This window comes from Danio rerio, chromosome 13 (genome assembly GCF_049306965.1).
Source record: "Danio rerio strain Tuebingen ecotype United States chromosome 13, GRCz12tu, whole genome shotgun sequence".
NCBI classification, from domain to species: Eukaryota; Metazoa; Chordata; class Actinopteri; order Cypriniformes; family Danionidae; genus Danio; species Danio rerio.
Genome location: NC_133188.1, coordinates 23,454,613 through 23,475,424, shown reverse-complemented (window position 1 = coordinate 23,475,424; position 20,812 = coordinate 23,454,613). Strand labels below are relative to the sequence as shown.

Sequence of the window (20,812 nt, the reverse complement as noted above, 5' to 3'; positions counted from 1 at the left end):
GGTAGTTGAAAAATGTTCAGAAAAGTCAAACTGAAAGTTTCTCTGGTATTTAACTTGCTGGGTTTGATCCAGATTGATCCAATAACAACATCAGCAAGTAGAAGATTCAAACAGCTGTCTACAATCTTACTGCAAACTCACTGAAAAGTCATGCAAATCTGTTGTGTATGATTCTACATAACCTGTTCCATGTAACACCTGTGGCAACAGCACCTAATGACTAACATAGGTGAATAATGTGGGGAAAAAAAGATGAAATCAATATAGCAACTAGTTTGTTACACCATTGTGTGTTTTTGTAGATGATATTTGAACAGCTTTCCAGTCTCACTTGGTGAGTCAAATAAACAAACATTATAAGGACAGATATAATAGATGATTCATCAATAGAAAAACTAAGCATGAAAGCAGCTAATTCAAAGACATAATGAAATGTATATCTTCAGATTTTTTTAGTTTTCATTATGTTTTTTGTACTTTATTGTTAGAAAATGTCACTCAGCCCACACAGTTTTTACTGTATGACTCGGTAGATCACAGAGTTTCAAAAAGAAAACTAAAGCATTTAACAGATTTATCAAAATGTTTATTTTTGCATAAACATGAACGTTCTTTGGCGGCATTTCATTTGATTTTGTAGAGAGTAAATTATTACATAACGCTGTAAGACCAGAAAACTCCTTAGCATTTAAACACTTTACAAAAGGTTACGACTCAAGTATGCAAATGAGAATAAATAAACAAAAACAAATGCCTTAGAGAGACAAGAGACAACACGATGACATTGTTTCTGTAGTGCAGTAATATTATACATTAGTGACCTGTGTAACAGTGCAAACAAGTGATATATTTGTTAGATATTATACACACACATTCAAGAGTTTGCAGATATTTTCAGATAAAGTTGAATCAGTATTTGTTATGAAAACCCAAAAAAAAGTCTCTGGAAATTAGAATACTGTATGTGGCTCCCATTTCATTGTTCTCCCAAAGAAATAAACTCTGTCATCAGTCTAAAAGTCAATATATAAATATAAAAAGTCAAAACAATGGAAGTCAATGGGCACTGGAATTATAATTACCAAAATATAGATCCCCCCCCCTTTGTCCAGAAGTAAATTGCATACAGGATTAGACTGACAGGAGGACGAGTAAATGATGACATGATTTATATTTCTGGGAGAACTATACCTTTAGGCTGGTTTATTAAAGCACGATTCACACAAATATGACCAGGAAAAATGATTATTATAAAGGATTCAATATAATAAAGGGTTTAATTGCAACACATGTTGGTTTTGGAAACACTAAGAAAATGCAATGAAACGTGCATGTGAGATTTGTGGAATTTCAGAAGACATAACATTATACAGTTTTACATTAAAACAATATGACAATTTACAATTATAGATATACAGGCAACACATTTTTTATCAACATGTTAAACAGACATGAACAGATACTAAGGGTAAATTTAGTTTGATGACTACTAGACATAAACATAGACATTCAAGCCTGTGATTTTCCCCTCAGAACCATTATAATGTACTGTATATCCCCTTCATTTGTGGAAAGCTCTTCATTTGCACATACAGTATCTGTCAATTGTAAGATATTTGAATACCAAACCAGTCTGCAAAATTAAAAACTGCTTTACGAAACAAAAAACAAAACAAAACTATTTTAATGTTTAATTTTTGGCATTTGGATAAAAATGTTGTTAACTGTAAATGTTGGTAAGATTCTGATTTATAGCATTTTATCTTAATTAAAGACGTATTGATAAATATAGTACATTCATGAAAATTATGATTTGATTTAAAATAATTTTCCATTTTATTAATCTAGCTTTTCTAAAATGTAAATAAAAATGTAACTTATTTCTGTGATTTAAGTCTCCAGTGCCACCTGACCTTTCATTTTGCTTTTACACTTTAATTCCTAAAATTGTAGTTATGTATAAAATTTAAGGGACATTTCAGAAAGAAAATAGTTTTAGAGTAAATTGTAACACAATTTTGTTCTTCAACAACAACCTCAAAGCCAAAAGACACAAGCTGCATCCCAGATGGCACACTATACACTATACTCTTATCCGTGTACCTATGCACTTACACACTTAACAGCATAGTATGTGAATGTAGTGTCATCCCAAGAGGAACACTAAAAGTTTTTACTAAGAGGAAATTCAAACCGTTTCCCAGATGACAGATGCCAAATTAGCAAAATTATTGACCAAACTACCAAATACCTGCTGCATTAGTATAATCCCATTCACCATCAGGATGTGGTATAATCCCTCTCGTAGGAGAATACTGCTTTTACAATATAAATAAATAAAGTAATCTACCACCAGTGCCCGAAAACTCCGCCCCTTCCACTACATGAGCAAAGCATCGTCTGTTGAGTGCACAAAGTGTCCGACAATCCACATTTCATTTTAACGGTTGGATGAGTATTTAAAGTGCACTTATTCTTTTAAGAGGTTTTTTTTGTGTATGTGAATACACTACTTACACTATTTATACTACAAAATGGCATAGAACAGTGCATAAGTATGCAATTTGGGATGCACCTATAGACTACGAGCTTTTAAGTGCTTGTCTAGTTTGAGCACTAAGGGTACGTTTACACAACACCATTTTCAACTAAAAACTAAAGATGTTTTATACATTTTGCCTGTTCCTTAAATTCATAACTTTAGCAGACGTGTTTTAAAGTGCGCAATTTTTAAGGTGATTTCCATGATTGTAAACTATAAAATCATGTAAACAGTGACCTCATGCACATGCATATTACACATTCAGTCTATTGACCTTATTCTCCGCAGACGAGCGGCCGCTGCCATTTGAATCTTTTTGGCACGAGACTTCCGGTCTCATTCACTTCCATTCATTTTTAGACATTAAAAACTGCTCGTTTCGCTGTTTGATGTTGCAACCTGATATTTCCTTGTTATATTATTCTACTTGGTCTGTATAGTCATGCAAACATTTGTTTGTAGAGCAAGTAGTTTGACCGTTTTTTTGCCGTTTATTATTCCTTGTCATTTCTCCCATAGGCGACTGAAACGGAAGTTCTAAGACAATCGCGAAAACAGGCGCACTTCCGCATTTTAGAATAAGGTCAATAGACATGGATTGACAACTAAAACAACAATGGTAGACTGCTTGTATAGTTTTATTTACAAAGTGACATCAACAACTACAGTCCTGGAATGCATAAACCGGCATTTTGTTTTGTATTTACACTAACCTTTTCAAAAAAGCAAAAGAAAATGTAATTTTGTTGTGTAAATATACCCTAATGTATCTTATAGCCTGATGTTAAAAAGACGTCTACACAGTAGGCACTGTGATGTCAAAAAACATACAAAAATGCTAATTGTTTTGATGTCAGTTAACTACCTTGACATCTAACACTGGCATTAAAATGTGTCAAAAAATTTAATATACAAGACATTCCTGTAATCGATTTCCGATTTATTTTTTTATTTTTTCTAGATGTTGATCAAGCATTGAAGAGAAACGAAATCCAGTGTAAATTTAATATTTGTGATGAAGCTTTCAGTTGAATAAAAGTTATATTATTTTAGAATACTTTTGTGTCTTTATTTTGCTATTCAATTGGGCATCAATGTGTGAAAGTGAAATGGACGTCAAGGTTTTGACAAAATCGTTTAGCATTTTTAACATGATTTTTGATGTCGTACACCTACTCGGCAATAAATGTTTTCATCATATAGACAGGAACAAAGTGGACTATTCTGGACTATTGTTGGGCATCTACTGGTCCGTTTTCACTGAGTTGTATGGTATGGTACAATTTTATGGCTGTTTCCACTGTCAAAAGGTACCAGAAAGTGAAACAATTTTTGAGTACCCTTTCCAAAGGCTACCTTACACGACAAAAGGGTACCAAAAGACCGAGCTAGACACACAGTTGAACGGTAATGGTTTACAGGGATACGTTACTAGCTCCTGCACAAGCCGGGAGAATGAAAACAAAGGAATTGCTATTTTTAAATACACAGCTTTTCCCAGTGATGGGATGAGGCTTGAAGGGCATCCACTGCGTAAAACATATGCTGGATAAGTTGGAAGTTAATTTCGCTATGGCGACCGCTGATAAATAAAGGGGCTAAGCCAATAAAAAAAAGAATGAATAAATAAAATACAGTCGAGACATTTAATCATAATGCTATATACATATAATAACAAACCATGGTCGACCTGAGCTCAAACAAACCTTGTTGTCATCTTGATGTACAGCCACTAAGCCAAGAACAAAATCTGCAGTGTCCTTTTGTTGTTTTAATAGGCCGTCTAAAGCACGAGCGAATTCACTTTATTCAGCGAGCCCACGTGCAGTGACGTTTACATGCACATGTCTATATTTGAAATAACAAACTTCTTGAGCTAATGATAATAACGTGTTTGTTTCAGAAATGAACAAACGTGAGAGTGAAGCGTGAAAAAACAAAGGAGAAAAAGATTTTTTCAGCAACCTAAAACATGAACAAACTGCCCTGTATATCTATTATTATCACCTTTTGGACTATTATGAACTCGGAATGATGAAATTACTTTCTAACAAGTAGTTACATGTGCTGGTGAAGATCAAAGATACAGATGAGAGGTTTGCACTGACTGTGAGCTATATGTTGCATGTTGTTTTAGAACCTAAATAAGGACTAAACGTATGCTGTGTGTAGTTTTTTCTGTAATTGGTAACATATCGGAGACTGTAAGGTCTGTATGCGCTATATGTGTTGTATTTATTTGTTTTTTATAACCGCAGATGTTGCAGTAGGCTATTTTGCACGATTATTGATCTGCAGTTATAATCAAATCATGTTTAACAAGTATTTATGTGTATAAAGCATCTGTTTTGTGAGAAGTGCTTCTCATATGATATGTGAACGACCCATACAGCTTTACTGTAGACATTTCCTTGAGTGAGAAGTGCTTCTCATATGATATGTGAACGACCCATACAGCTTTACTGTAGACATTTCCTTGAGTGAGAATGATGTTGACTGAAACTTTGTGTCGTACACCACGTCCAGCAAAAGGGTACCATTTGCCTGATAAGGGTGACCCATGCCGACTGTACCACTCAGTGAAAATGGGCCATACTAGATTTTCACTGACAGCTGAAATATAGCCTTTTCTTAATCAACATATCTATGTTTGAATGTCTATTAATTTTCTTTTAAACACAAAATTGCTTGGTGGGATAGTTCTCCACGCCAAATCCAATTCTGACTTCTAAAATTAAGCTTACCATACAATCATCACTGACTATTGTTAACAGTAAATACCGAGTCATCAACAGACATATCACTCACTGTCACCTCGAAAGTATAAAGCCAGGTTTATTTTCAGTACCTCGACATACGTGACCGCATGATTAATTCTGGCATGAAACCTGTTCCTACTTTGGGTTGGAGTGAGTTTTATTCACACACTCCCTCCCTTTTTGAGAAACAGCTGTCGGAAAAACAGGAAGCCAATGTGTGCAATCAAAATGCAGATGTCCTCCACAGAGGTTCAAGCAATACTGAGGGAATAGGAGCTCCACTATGGAGCGTGCAATTCAGGAGGAGCCACACACGACTACTAATGTCTTGACCCTCCTTTGTCATTTACACTTCAAGAGCTGCTCTCTCATCATCTGCTGGACGATAAGGAGAAGAACAGAAAGATGAGAAAGAGAGGGTCAGTCGGTTGCTTCAAACGCAGGTTCCCTGGTGCACCGCATGCTGCTGTTTGCGGCTCTTTAGACTCAAGGCCTTGTCTTTGAAGTCGCCGGGCCTCTGCTGAGACGCATCAATGAGAGCGCTGGCGATGGTAATGCCTGCGGGGAGAAGGAGGAGACCACAGAAAAGGAAGGAAGTGAGCATCAAAGAGAAGGAGGGCAGCAGGTGAGGAGAAGGGCATGAGTGCAAATGGACTAGCAACAAACAAACCTCATCCACAATCAAACAGGCAAGTGTCGGTCAATATCACAGCAGCTCACAATCAGGAATTGTTTGTGTTATTTCATATGTTGCAGTCATGTTGTGGTAGCATTTTATATAAACACAGAAAAAATAAGTAAATAAATGTGTAGGTAAATAATATATGAGTAAGCGAGCAAACAAATAAACAAACAAACAAAAAGAAAGAAGGAATGTGCAAAATACTTATCTTTAACTTTTTCACAACAATGAAGCTTCCAATCCACTAAAGCCTGATTGTTAGAGTAATTTCTTGCAATTTCCTTTTCAAAATATCAAAGTTCAAATGCTTCTTCTTGACCCAATATTTAAATGAACTGGATTTATTTACAGCACACCCTGTACATGACAAAAGGACACCATCTTCAGAGGAACAAAATGTTTTCTTCTGAGGAGAGATGTCCATTTCCAGGGAATTAATTGTGAGGGGGAATCAAATCAGGTGCGCATGAGGAGAAGGCTAAAGTGCTCTCGGCTAATGGAAAATCAAACTCATTATTGTGATCTTTGGCAGGTGAGCCGCGTGCGCGATTAACCCTGATGAAGTCTGCACTTTCAGACGGGATGTGAGAATCCGAGAACTCCATTAAAGGTAATCACAAAGACTCTGTTGACCTGAGACATGCATCACTGTAAATGAACACTTCACAGCTATTGCGCTATTGGAATCGGACGCTGTCTTGTCCGCATGAAACTTAAATTCTTTCCACCCTAACCCATGTTGGCCGCAAGCAACGCATGAGACGGGTTCCACAGATAATCGTAAGAATGTCTCAGCGGGAGTCGAGCAAGCAGCTGTCTAAAGTGAGTCCTCTTCACACCACCTGCCTCTTCACAAAGTGTCATTACGCCACACCAAGGTCACTCTTCCAGCTGATGAGTGTTTTCCGCAAGCAATCAGCCACACTCCAGCCTCAGTGTGACGCCAAGGTTATTCTGAGAGGGAATTCACTCTCAACCTGACTTTCCTTTTCCTTGAGTCATAATGACTTGACAAGCTATTGTCAGGACAAGAGGTTTGCTGCACCACCGTCAACAACATCATTTAACCTCAATGTTACATGTGTGAGTAAGAATGGATTACTGAACTCAGTTGCCATTTATTACTTAAGATAAGCTGGACATTCAGGTTAAGCAGCGCAACAATGCATGCCACTGTCATTAACACATTTATTGAGAGCTTCTATTTATATTCGGCCACATGAACGTTTCTCCAAAAAACCTTTCAATGCAAAGTTTCATTCAAAGTTAACTAGGTTACACTGACTTAAAATGCAGAGTACAGTGTTTAAAATAAATACAGAATTCATACATATATTCATAATTATAACAAAACTACATGTTTTAGTAAAACAGACAAGGAATGTTTTTTTCTGTCTGTGTTTTTGTCAACATGACTGGCAAACATGTCAGAAAAAACAAACAAACTTCAGAATCTCCGAAACAGTTTTAAATGGACCATTTTGAAAACAAAGGTTCTCTGGTTTAGTAATCCAAATAGAATGAATACATTGCAGAATTCTCAGAAGTGAGCTCATTGTCTAATGCTGCTTAATTCAAAAGATGACACGTGTTATACACAAGTCAATGAAGTGTGTGCATAATTGCAAACAAATATGTTAAGTCAACTTAACAGTTACAACTTACAATGGGCTTACTTCATTCAGGTAACACTGTAAAAATGCTTTATACAACGTAAGCATGAACACATCAATGCTTGTATTATTACAAACAAAATACACAGACATGTAGTATATATTACAAAAAGTCATGCTGTATCATACAAACTGTTTTACTCTATATTAAAGGTCCCATAATATTAAATTACTTTAATGTTAGTATCAGTATTGTTAGTTTTTTATAATATCTATGAGCTAGTGTGCAGCAAAAAAGTGGCAACATTTGTATTTAGCAGATATAAAATAGTTATAAACATGTAAAGCTTGTAGTTTGTCACTTTTGCATAAATGGATCAATTTTTCTTTCATGTCACTTCATATTCAGCTTCTCAACAAATCTTGGCCAATCAAATGCTCTTTAGTATATGACATAGCCCCCCCCTTCAAAATGCTTTGCATTTGATGAGCTTTATCTCAACCATGCTCATTGGCAAAGCTGTGATAAAACATAATGCTATTGGCAGTTTTTTTTAAAAAGGGGAGGGGGGCTACACTATGTCCCACATTCTCCATGTTTGAGTTGAGATTACGTAAAAAAATCTAATAAAAATCCACATTTCAAAGCACTTCACAGGACCTTGCAAATGAACTGTACATTTCACCAGTGCCAGCTCTTGATTGGGCTTCTTGCAGTGCATTTTGTTCAGTTTAGAAGAGAGGTGTCCAGTCTTACTCCTGGAGGGCCATTGTCTGGCACAGTTTAGCATCTACCATGATTAAACACACCTGGACCAGCTAATCAAGGTCTCACTAGACTTACTAGAAACTTCCAGACAAGTGTGTTGAGGGAAGCTAGAGCTAAATTCTACAGAACAGTGGCATTTTGGACACCACTGGTTTGGAACATGCTGTTAAATGAGGGAATTTATAGAAACAGCTTCAGCAGGGACAGGACATCAAAAATTGTGACTGTCTCTGGAAAACAAGGGCATCTAGTCACCCTAGTTTATCATATAACACAAGCCTGACAGCACAGGTGACAGCGGCTAACAGTGCTTTCACATCAGTGTTTGCATGCTAGCACAACATGAGACTTTAAACTCTTTCTAAACACAACAAATGTAGAAACAAGTATTGAAAAATGTGTGATTTTAATGTTACTTATGTAATTAAAAGTTCTCTAAAATGACTTGTAACATGCACCATCATCATTAAAACCTTGATGCTTAATTTATTCCTGAAATTAATCGTCTTAGTTTTGATAGCATTATACATAACATATTCATAATAAATGTGATGTGATACACACACACACACACACACACACATATATATATATATATATATATATATATATATATATATATATATATATATATATATATATATTCATAGTATAATAATTTAGATTTCACTGAGCTACATCTGTTGTTTATTGTTTACTGTAACACATAACAGCACAAACAACTGTAACAGTATTTAAACTATATATAAACATACTTGCTGCAGTAATGTATGCTAACAGTTTTGAAGTGAAGAAAAGACGAGATTAAAAAGTTTTATCTTTTTTTTCTTTAGCTGAAATGACTGTGCTATATGTGGCATATTTCATAATTATATCCACTGCTCATTTCTATGATAAAGCTTGCATAAAGCTGATATCACTTTCCATATTAGCAGACCTTCAGATCTCGTCTTACAGTTTTCTGCTGACCAAAGAGGTTTTAAACCATCTGCTATGAGGCTCACAGCAATTAATTGGATAGCTCACTCAAAAATGACAATTATGCCGTTATTTATCCACCCTTATGCTATTTTAAACTTTTTTTTTTTTTTTCTGTGGGGGTTCACAAAAATTGTCTAAACTGTAGTCTTGTGTGTTATTCTATCATGTGGGATAGGGAAGAAAATGTGAAATAACAGATTTATTAAAAAAATTACACACATACATATGGGGCCCTATCATACACCCGATGCAATGAGGTGCAAGGCATGAAGCAAATGGCATTTGCTAGATTCAGCTCGATGCAAGTGTCGTTTTGACGTTTTTCCACCACGCTGTTTAAATAGTAAATGCATTTGCACTCATTTGTGTGCCCATAGGCGTTCTGGTCTAAAGAAGGAGGTGTGTTAAGACGCATTGCTGGTAAGTTGCTATTTTGAGGAACTAAAATAGACTGCACAATAGAGACTGCTGAGAGCAGGTCTAAAGTACAACGCAGAGCACATTAGTTGGGCGCCTCGCTTAAACATTGCTTATTACAGAGGATGTGGAACAATACGCAAATATCTTTACAAATTAAAAAAAGTTCAAAGATTTGAAGAAATAAAATATTACAAAAAAATATTTCTCCATGTCTCCATCTCGGGGCTTTTTCAGTTTATTTATGAGATACTTGCTTTTGTATGTTATTATTAGTAGTAATGTGATTTAAAATATTCATATTTATATATATATATATATATATATATATATATATATATATATATATATATATATATATATATTTTTTTTTTTTTTTTTTTTTGCCAACTATATTTCTTAAAATAAAAATAAAAAAATAAAGATCCTCACCTGAGTAAATATCTTTTTTTTTCAGTTTCATTCAGTTTCTAATGACACTATCACGTCTTTTTCAAGAAAACATCTGCTTTAGAACTTTAAATGTTCAACAACATTACAGTTTTATATGTCTTAACAATAAAAAAAAAAAAAAAAAAAAAAGATTTCATCTTAGGTGAGGTTCAAACACGGGTCTAAGAGCATGGTAACCCAACGGGCTGACCACTGGACCACAATGGCACTGCAAAGCTGATATTGCCGGAATGATACTTATGATTACCCTGCAGGATACATGTTGCTCATAGGGCTGCGAGACAATAAATGAGAAAAGCGGAGCTGCGGCAAAATAATGGATAAAAAGAGTGAGGATATGGTCAAATAAATAAATAAATTAAAAAAAAAAGTGCGACTGCTGCTTTCTCCGTTCGCCATGCTGGAGAGGAACAGTCTGCGCAAAAGAAGCGCAGAGTTGATTTCATTGAATACAGCTCTCATCTGATTGGCTGAAAGATACGAGTAGTCCTGACTCTAGCAGGAAAGTCTCAAAAATACACACACGTATCCAGGGGGAGTCGTACGTGAAAGAGGATTTGCACATTCTCATTCAGGATGAACTCACAAGTTTTAAACATTCAAAACTTGTTGTACACTCTTATACATTTGCAAATGGTGTTTTGCATTTGTGAAACATATTTTATGACAATGTATTTTTATTTTGTTCACGTTAAATTTTTTTGTGAATATATATAAATATTTTAGGCACGTGAATTTGGTTTCATGCACGTGAATTTGGCTACGCATGTGTACATCGTGTCTTTTGCGTGAATTTCTTTTGAGACTAATCTAGTTCCAAAGGGCATCCGTTGCGTAAATCATATGCTGGATAAGTTGGTAGTTTATTCCACTATGGTGACCCCAAATTAATAAAGGGACAATTCATTTATCCATTTTCTTTTCGGCTTAGTTCCTTTATTAATCTGGAGTCGCCACAGCAGAACAAACTGCCAACTTATCCAGCATATATGTTTTACACAGCGGATGCCCTTCCAGCTGCAAACCATCACTGGGAAACAACCACACACAAACTCATTCACACTCATACACTCCAGAAAAATTAGCTTACCCAATTTTCCTGTACCACATGTTTGGACTTGTGGGGGAAACAGGAGCACTTGGAGGAAACCCACGCGAACACAGGGAGAACATGCAAAAACCACACAGAAAATGCCAACTGACAAAACCGAGGCTCGAACCAGCGACCTTTTTGTTGTGAGGGGATTGTGCTACCCACTGCGTCACCGTGATGCCTATTATGTACAACATAATACAGTACAATACTTTTACAATGCCGCATACATGTGTCTACCCGTCGTATGCCATGTGTCATATGTTTAATTCTTAAGTCATGCAATATGTGCATTTGGCTGATACCGAAAGTTTATAATTACAGTTTTTTTCATATTTGTGTTAAAAAAAATACAACAACCTGCTTAATATAATACATATTAACTTCCTGGTGGCATATGGGCTAGTTTGGTGATGAATTTCTGTGCTTTTGGAAGCTTCAAAATATCCAACAATTATACAATTTCAAAGCACCAGATTATATATATATATATATATATATATATATATTCCAAGTATGACTGTGTTCGTCTGACTTAAAGTCATTTACAAATTTTTTCAATGAAATCTGTTCTTATGCCCAAAGTCTGAAGACTGGATGCGACTTTAAGCAACAATATTCAACTCAAGGTTACAAAAAATCTGTGAAAAGCTGTGTTCATGATTCCAGCCCTAACTACTTTATTAAGAGTTGTTCCTGTAGTTTAACTTTTAAATCATGAGTAGCTTGTAACACGCAAAGCTAATTTCGAAGTACTTTTCCTTAGAACTGCTCTACACATTGTTATCTCCTTAAAAAGCACAGGAGCCATAAATAAAACAGCGTGACAAAGCCTAATCAGAGCTGGAGTTTTTGTAGCACTAATGCAGCCTTATTCATGAATGCAAGTATTTGAGTGCCAACACAATTCCCATCTTCCTCTTTGTCCTGCTATCAGTCGCTCACTGATTTGCTGCATTGACCACAGCCCATTTACTTCCATGATAAGGTCAAATGCGCTCCACTCAACACAAAATGAATGAGTGAGACAGATAGAAAACACCGGAAAACACAACAAACAGGTCTGTGCCTACGTGTCTTTGCTAACAAGCTGCACAATTAGCTACTTTAAATCTCATAAACAACATACTAGGAGAGAGGAAGTGGGAGTGTGTACTTGCATGCAACGTAACCTTGAGAGCCATTTTTGAGCACTCAAACGTGCGCAGTTGAACACCTGTCATGGCACTAATTACAATACATAATTGCTAATAACATGTTTACAACGAGAGCGGAACACATATATTACACTTCTGCTTATTTTTTTTTTCTCTCAGAAAGAGGCTTCATGAGGAATAGATGGAAAACAAAATAATTTGTCTTTTGTGCTGGAAAGTTCTTTAGAATTATCTATCTGTGTCTATATTGTAGCGCTGATAAATGCTTTATTTGGTTGACTGATGCACATGTACTGTGGTGTTACTGTTGTGTTTTATAACTGCCATAAAGTAGTTACAGGTTATGATAACATTACATTTCCATATGACTTCAGCATCATTTTATTTAAAAAAATTTAAAGAATATAAAACTCTATTATCGAAATGATCAATAAGAACAAAAAAAGGAACGTGTTAATCTTTTCTGCCTTTTATACAAAATAATAAATCTAATAGTAAATACAACAGCATGTGTGTACGTCGAAATGTGATTTTTTTTTGTGTCTACTGTGATAAAATGAAAATATGCATTGCAGAATGTATTATTATAATAAAAATGTATTTTGCAGAATTTATTTGTTTACTACAAAAATAGTTTATTTATTTAGTTTAAAAATTGAATTGTCCATTTGTCATGGGATGATGCTGGACAATGGATCCAATAGCAGTTTTGTAAAGAGAATCATCTAACGAGCAACGGTTAAAACAGGAACAAACATGTGTATGCAAAGTAATCCAAAGTGTGGTCGGTAAACAGTCGAATGGTCAGTACAGTCGACTAAATATAAAAAAAAACAGAAAAAAAAACAAAGCAAAGGTCAAATGCGACAAGGCAAGTTAAGTCAAGTCAAGTCAAGTCAAGTCAAGTCAAGTCAAGTCAAGGGAAACACATCATGATTCCTAAGACACCATAAATAACCTAAGTTCCATACCACAGCCATCTTTGTTTTGAATAATCGCCCTTCCACCCCTACTCCTCCTCCTTTTCTAGATGGGCGGCACGGAAGTCCAGTGGTTAGCACTGTTGCCTTACAGCCAGGGCTGGCGCATCCAAAGAGGATGTCACTGGTTCTAGTCCTTACCAAGCTAGTTGACGTTTCTGTGTGGAGTTTACATGTTCTCCCCATACTCGCGTGGGTTTCCCCTGGTTTCCTCCCACCATACAAAAACATGCATCTTAAATTAATTGACAAATCCAAATCAGCACCATAGACATGCTCCTAGTAAGTATTTATCTCTTTATAGCTATCCCTTATTGTTCATTAGCTACAAACAGCAGGGGAGTTCTGTACCTGATCTCAAACTCCCCTCTCGCTTGAGGATCTCATAAGCTCAGGGCTCTCTCCCGGGACAGCATGCCAAATACTCTTTATAATCAATCATCAGCTAAGTGTGGACTCAGTAAAACAAGACTAAGTAATGATGTGTGTGTGTGTGTGTGTGCTGTCTTTATAGTCCATGAAGTCAGTCCATTATGATCCTTCGGCTGTGTGTGTAATCAGTGAGTATCAGGACCAGGAATGTGTACAAGGTGCATGCTGGGTGTTGTAGTTCGTTAACATGGCATGTGTGTAGTTCTCAAGCAATCTGCAGCCTCTAGATCGCTCGTGATCGTGGCACCATTTTCATACAATAATATTCAAAATATTTGGTGTCAATACCATTCTTATATCTGCTTCTTAAGTCTACTAAAGATGCATTGTTTGACCAAATTAAAATACAGAATGGAAGGTATCTTGTGATGTGCTAAAACATTAATAATAAAAAAACTGTTTTATTTATATATACATAATAAATATAATATTATAAATATATATTTATTCATTTTCTTTTCGGCTTAGTTCATTTATTAATCCGTGGTCGCCACAGCGGAATGAACTGCCAACTTATTCAGCACGTTTTTTACGCAGCAGATGCCCTTCCAGCCGCAACCCATCCCTGGGAAACATCGACACACACACACTCATACACTACGGACAATTTAGCCTACCCAATTCACCTGTACCACATGTCTATAAAACTTGAATACATTTTAAAGTGTAATTTATTCTTGTGATGGCAAAACTGGATTTTACCAGTAGATTTTACCATTCTACTTTTTTCAAAATTTTTCAGTGCAGCTTACAGTAGAAAATGTGCTTGGCGTAGTGATAAATAGTTAATATTTCGAATGACAGTAATAATAGAATGTGCTGTACAGTAGCCAAGACAACCTGTATTATTATTTTTGTTTACAAAATGATAAGCATTATAATTCCACCAAGAGAAATATGTTTGAAGTACTCTGAAATGCATTTGCTTGAAAGGGTTATAAATAAGTCAGTCTGCCACGACAGATTGTAGCTGCAGATAAAACAGGTCAGAATAAAATCAATTTGGCTTTGTTGCTCACTTATAAAACTAACAAAGGACTGCACTCTCATTCACTCCCTATGCGACTTCCCTACGGTGCTGACTGTGCTTTAAATGCACTAAATGGACATTTTAAAAGGGTAAACAGGCAGTACAGAGACATTGCAGGCTTTCTCGTAAACACAGAGAAAAAAATAAAACATTCTAAAAGGATGTACAATGGGTCAATGTCATGGCCGTCAAACCAATGCATTGATGGATGGGGTCAAAGGTAGTACAATTAACAAAAAATACTCAATTGTCAACCATGGGAAAACGTTACATGAGAAGAAATGGCTGAATTTTGCTCCCGATGCCAATTTACATCTAGGGATGGGTCTTGTTTGGGTTTTTTTCAATACTGGTGCTAAATCAATATTTTTAAAATGGTACCGGTGCCAAATCGGTGCCTGAACCGTTTTATATATATATATATAATTATATTATATAATTAAATATATATATATATATATATATATATATATATATATATATATATATATATATATATATATATATATATATATATATATATATATGTATATATATATATATATATATAATTATCAAATTATCATTATAATTGAACAATAGAAATATATATTTTTAATACGATTAAAGTAAACATCAATTTATATTTTATTTATTTGAATTTCATTCATATATTTCTTTAGAACATTTGTTTATTAACATAAATGCAAGATTTGCAATTAGCATTAATTTGCTGTTAGCAATTATGCTATTAACATTACATAAGCTTACTACAAACCTGTGGAAAGTCATCAAAATCAGGGAACATCTTTTTTCTTGTGACTACTTTTACATGGACATCAGCGATCTTATGATTTGCCTTAATCTGAATAAGACAATTATATGATTCAGGTGTTTACATGTAAACGTACTCAGATAATGTGCCAGATAATATCACAAGCTGTTAAAAACTTTAAGGTGATTCCATGAGCCCTCAAATTTCATACGTTTGATGTGTTTCTCCCTAACGCGCAACTTTTGTAAAACATCTGCTGCATGTTGGTGTGTTAGAATCCTTGCTTGTAAAATATATCCATACTTTAGAATGCTTAGTTTAAGCAAATTAGATAAATGCGATCTTGCGTGTTGATGAAGTGAGTCACTCGCCGCATGTACACTAAAACACTAAAATGACCAAAATGACGCAGCTCACACGTGTGTGGTACAGGGATAAGTACAGGGTTTTCAGTCATTTCGGAGTGGATGACCAACTTTTAGAAAACAATTGAAAAAGATCATGCGGAAAAGATCACATAGATCATTTTTAGAAACTATGCTCCCTTAACAAAAGTTCAGCAGCCCAAAACAATGAATGAATCATGGGATTGAAATCATCAAACATAAAAACAAACTGTAATTTATTTATATTTAACATGAGCAAACAATGCTAAACAAGAAAAATCTATCAAACATTTATAGTTAATGTTTGACATGTTACTGATATATGAAACAATCAAATGCTTTAGTTTTAGTGTACTTTAAAATCGTAATATATGAACAATGCTAGTTCTGCTGTTGTTTATAAATTCCAGTTTCGATTTTGCACAACAAGGATGTTCTCATGTCACGCTTGGTGTCTCAAGGTAAAATGAACCAAGCTCATCCCTATCGTTACCAGTGACAAAATTTGTGCACATGACCCACACCCTCAGGAGCTAGTGAGCTTTTTAAGGCGCACTTATTTTGTTCTGTGCTAAACATGCTACCTTACTACCTACATCATTTTTACTCTAATAAATATTAAAAACAAATGTATGTTTTGATAAATGCAGCTGTGTAAAATGCAATAAGGCCATTATCACGAAATAAGCCCCTTCAGGGTTTATCACATCAAGGTCTAAATCACCCTGTCAGGGTTTATTTTGCAATAATGGCCAGATGACTGTACATTATGTCATACTTACTGCACTCTAATATGCCTTACATAGGAGTTCAATGTTTGACAGAAACGTTAGCTGTAACACGAAGACTAGAATGACTTTCATTCCTTATTACTGCTGTTCACTTCAAATTCTCATTGAATGCCCCAGTCACTGACTGTGCACTTCTTCATCTGAATAAGCACAGAGGGATGAAAACCATGATTGTGTTTGCGAGTGCTCTGCTGATCCTGTATGTTGTCGGATAACTGCGGTTGTACTGGCAGGAGCATCAATCTGTTATCTTACAAACAGATGTTCTGCTCGGCTGTTTCCACCTGACTCTCAGCATGAGACGTGGTAGGTTCACATCTGTAAGTGTGTGTGTGATTGTAAGGGTTCAGCTAAAAAGTAGGGAAATGGAAACAGTGTTGGGTGTGTTACTTCAAAAAATTAATTAAGCGTTAATTAATAATTATAACATTAAAAAGTATTTAACTTACATTTTAGTTTGAAAAGTAACTCAATTACTCAAAAGTTTAAATTTCTATACATTTAAATGCATGGACTATTGAAATTGAACTCCTTTAATGCTTTACATTTGAGACAAGCAGGAAATGTTCTCTTTATTAAAAAGTTACACTTAAATAATAATAAAAAAAAAAGAAAGACATATATATATATATATATATATATATATATATATATATATATATATATATATATATATATATATACACACAATTACAAAAAAATATAAAAAAAACAAATTACTCACATTTAGTATGTGCATTTAGTATTTAATACATATCATACACTTCTCATTAATAGAATTATTCTAAAAAAGTAATTTGTATTTTGTTTCTCTGCTTCTCTAAATCCCTAAATCCAGAATTGTTGAATTTATTTACAGAATTTAAGGCAAGTATAATATTAGCAAATGCACAAACAAATTAAAAGTATTTTTTTATTTTTTTTTTTACTTTTTTGCAGAAAGTAATCCAATTACAGTAATTAGTTTGTAATTGGTTATATATATAACAAGTTACAGTTTTTTTTTTTTAAATTAATTTTCATTGAGAGCTTAGGCATGTAGTTCCTTGTCCTTTTACCTGTGGTCATCTGAACTATAAGGCGCAACCTTGGCTGGCTCACCCTTCCATATCAACCCCTATTCGCAATAATCATTTATTTATACCAGCTAAAAGTGACTCTGAAACTGAAATTTTATCAGCTTAGAGAATAAGGGAATATGAGAGTTGGGAGACTTGTATATTGAAGATCTGTTTGCAAGCTTCAACCAGCTCATTTTTACATTTAGTTTGAACAGGTCAGACTTTTTTTGGATACTTCCAACTATATGACTTCAACAGAACACACACAACTTCCTTTCTACATATACCAACAGTGGGATTGACTTGATCATTAAAGCCAAAACCTTGTCAAGAGGCCGTATTTCATATTTATGTTCCCCAACTAATGAATGTATTCTAAATAAGATCAAGATGGAATGGGAATCAGAACTCCAATTGAAACTCTCTGAAGATTTCTGGGAGGAGGCCTTAAATGTTTATTTGCGCTAGATTATCACTTACACAATTTAAGGTCTTCACAGATTACACTATAGCAAAGTAAAAAGAAAAAATATATAGAAAAAACTTTCAAAGCTCTATCTTGACAAATAAGAAAACAAATGTATTAGGTGTTCACAGATTTGGGTCAAATATTTATAAAAGTGTTTAAAAGAAAAAAAAGTAGACATTGGACATTTATATACAACAAATTCATTCATTCATTCATTCATTCATTCATTCATTCATTCATTTATTTTCTTCTCAACTTATTCCCTTTATTAATCTGGAGTCACCACAGCGAAATTAACTGCCAATTTATCCAGCATGTTTTACGCAGCAGATGCCCTTTCAGCTGCAACCCATTACTGGGAAACATCAATACACACATTCATTCACACACATACACTACAGACAATTTAGCCTACCCAATTCACCTATAACACATGTTTTTGGACTTGTGGAGGAAACCGAGCACCCGGGGGAAACACGCCAACACAGGGAGAACATGCAAACTCCACACAGATATGCCAACTGACCAAGACGAGGCTTGAACCATCGGTCTTCTTGCTGTGAGGCGAACGTGCCACCCACTGCGCCACCGTGCAACACGAATGCTATTATTTTGTGTTCAATAGTTTACAAAAAAAAAAAAAAAATTGTAATTTGAAATGGAAATCTTATGTGATGCTGTAAATATAAAATAAATATTGCTGTCATTGTGATCTTTTCAATGCATCTTTGCTGGATGAATATATTTATTCTTTAAAAAATAGAAAAATAAAATGATATTACTCCAGTGCTCAAGAGCAATATGACCTTCATATGACCGTCTGCTTAAAAAAAAAAAAAAAAAACACAAGCAGAATGAGGAGACTTGGTCTGTTCTCTCTGATGCTTTATGCAGACCTACTGTCTGATATATTGCCTGTGCTTAGGCTGAAGCCGAGACAAAAATAAATACATCTGAAAAAATAGAGGAATATGACTCTTTATAGTATACATCTTTAAAAGTCTCTGACTTTAAATACACGTATACTAATTTAGAAATCAGCATACTGCCATCAGTGCCATGCATAGGCTGAGTAAACTTCAGTAAACAACTCATATAGTATAAAGTACAGAATAAACATAACATAAAGTAAAGGACACCCTCAAGACACCACACTGCGGGCAAACATGTTCACAGGACTAAGAAATAAAAAGGAAATACAGCAGCTGAATACATTTGACAATCCACACCAGGCTCAAGAATGAACTTTTCTATGGCAATGTTTGCACCAAGCATTGATTTCAAGGGATTTGGATTTATTCCCTTTAAACCTTTGCAAGAGCATTTTTAATTGACTTACAGTACATTGTAGCCAGCTGCTTGAATTACCAGGAAAATGTATATATAGTGTAATAACAGTATCAACAAACTGTTTACAAACTATATGTAACTATAAACTAACTATATGTATATAAACTATATACAATGAAGCATGTATAAACAGAAACTTGTTACAGTATAGGTCTGAAGCATTGTGACAAAACATATTATTGTTGATCACTGCTCTTTTCTGTGTGTGTTTGGGAAACAGCCGTACAAAGATGCCTTTTGTTTGGTGCAAGTGATAACAAAAACTTCTGTTGGAGTTACTTGCTTTTATTGTTTCTATGCTGTGTATCATGAAATAACTCATGTTTTTGATCAGAGAATTCAGAAATTCATCTAAAAACATTCATCTAAAAAAATCTGATTATCCACTGTGCAACAGAGCAGAATGTTCAGTACTGCAAAACTGTATATTTAAAATGAAAATACCAAAATATGTCAAAACATTAAAAAAAGCTGATGCAACGTAAACAGATTTCGATGCAATACACAATTTGACAGTTGAACTGCTTTACATTTCATTTTAATTGCGGGAGGGGAAATACTATAATTACTAGTGCAATGGAATTTTAGGCAATTTTTTGTTTCCATTTTCATCAATGTATTTATTTTGGTGGCATTTTAACCACAAATCTCTATTCATTTCCAACACTAATGCAGACCGTGTGTAATACTGCACACATTATACACAATTTATTGATACAAATTCTTTCTAATTAAAATCTACAATCTAACATTTAAACACACAGCAACTTTTACTTTAAAAACAACTTCCACAAAGGCAAGGCATATACAGTATATAGTGTTTTAGTTTATATACCGTACTAAAAACTGTCAAGCTGGCTTTGTATATAGATTGCTCTTCAGAGACAAATTGTTTGCACTTCACGGTGCAGATTTGATCTAGCGTGATCTTTCCCTGTTCTCCTCTTGAGTGCTTTCAGATGAAAGCAAAAGCATAAACTAAAACTGCTATTCACATCAAATGCCTTATGTATTGATATATCTCCTTACTTTACCCTTCTTCTGCAACTTAAAAAAAAAACATAGCTGAAAGGTTTAGATTGTTGTATATGCA

At 34.7% G+C, this 20,812-nt stretch overlaps 2 protein-coding genes across 4 annotated transcripts in view; one reads left to right on the top strand and one right to left on the bottom strand.

Moving 5' to 3' along the window:
• The window catches only part of gfra1a (gdnf family receptor alpha 1a), a 293,308-nt gene that overhangs the window by 175,555 nt on the left and 96,941 nt on the right, over positions 1-20,812 (top strand). The gene's annotated exons all lie outside the window — the stretch shown is intronic.
• atrnl1a (attractin-like 1a) overlaps positions 565-20,812 on the bottom strand; it is a 473,626-nt gene continuing 453,378 nt past the window's right edge. Inside the window, exons 30-31 of one of the 2 annotated variants that reach the window (XM_073920776.1) lie at positions 5,006-5,859; positions 565-4,939 (exon numbers count right to left, since the gene is read on the bottom strand). In XM_073920776.1, the coding sequence (XP_073776877.1) occupies positions 5,735-5,859 (125 nt within the window). In that variant the 3' untranslated portion in view covers positions 565-4,939; positions 5,006-5,734. Of the gene's footprint in view, positions 4,971-5,005; positions 5,860-20,812 lie in introns of both variants that reach the window. The other variant, XM_073920775.1, reaches the window with a different exon arrangement.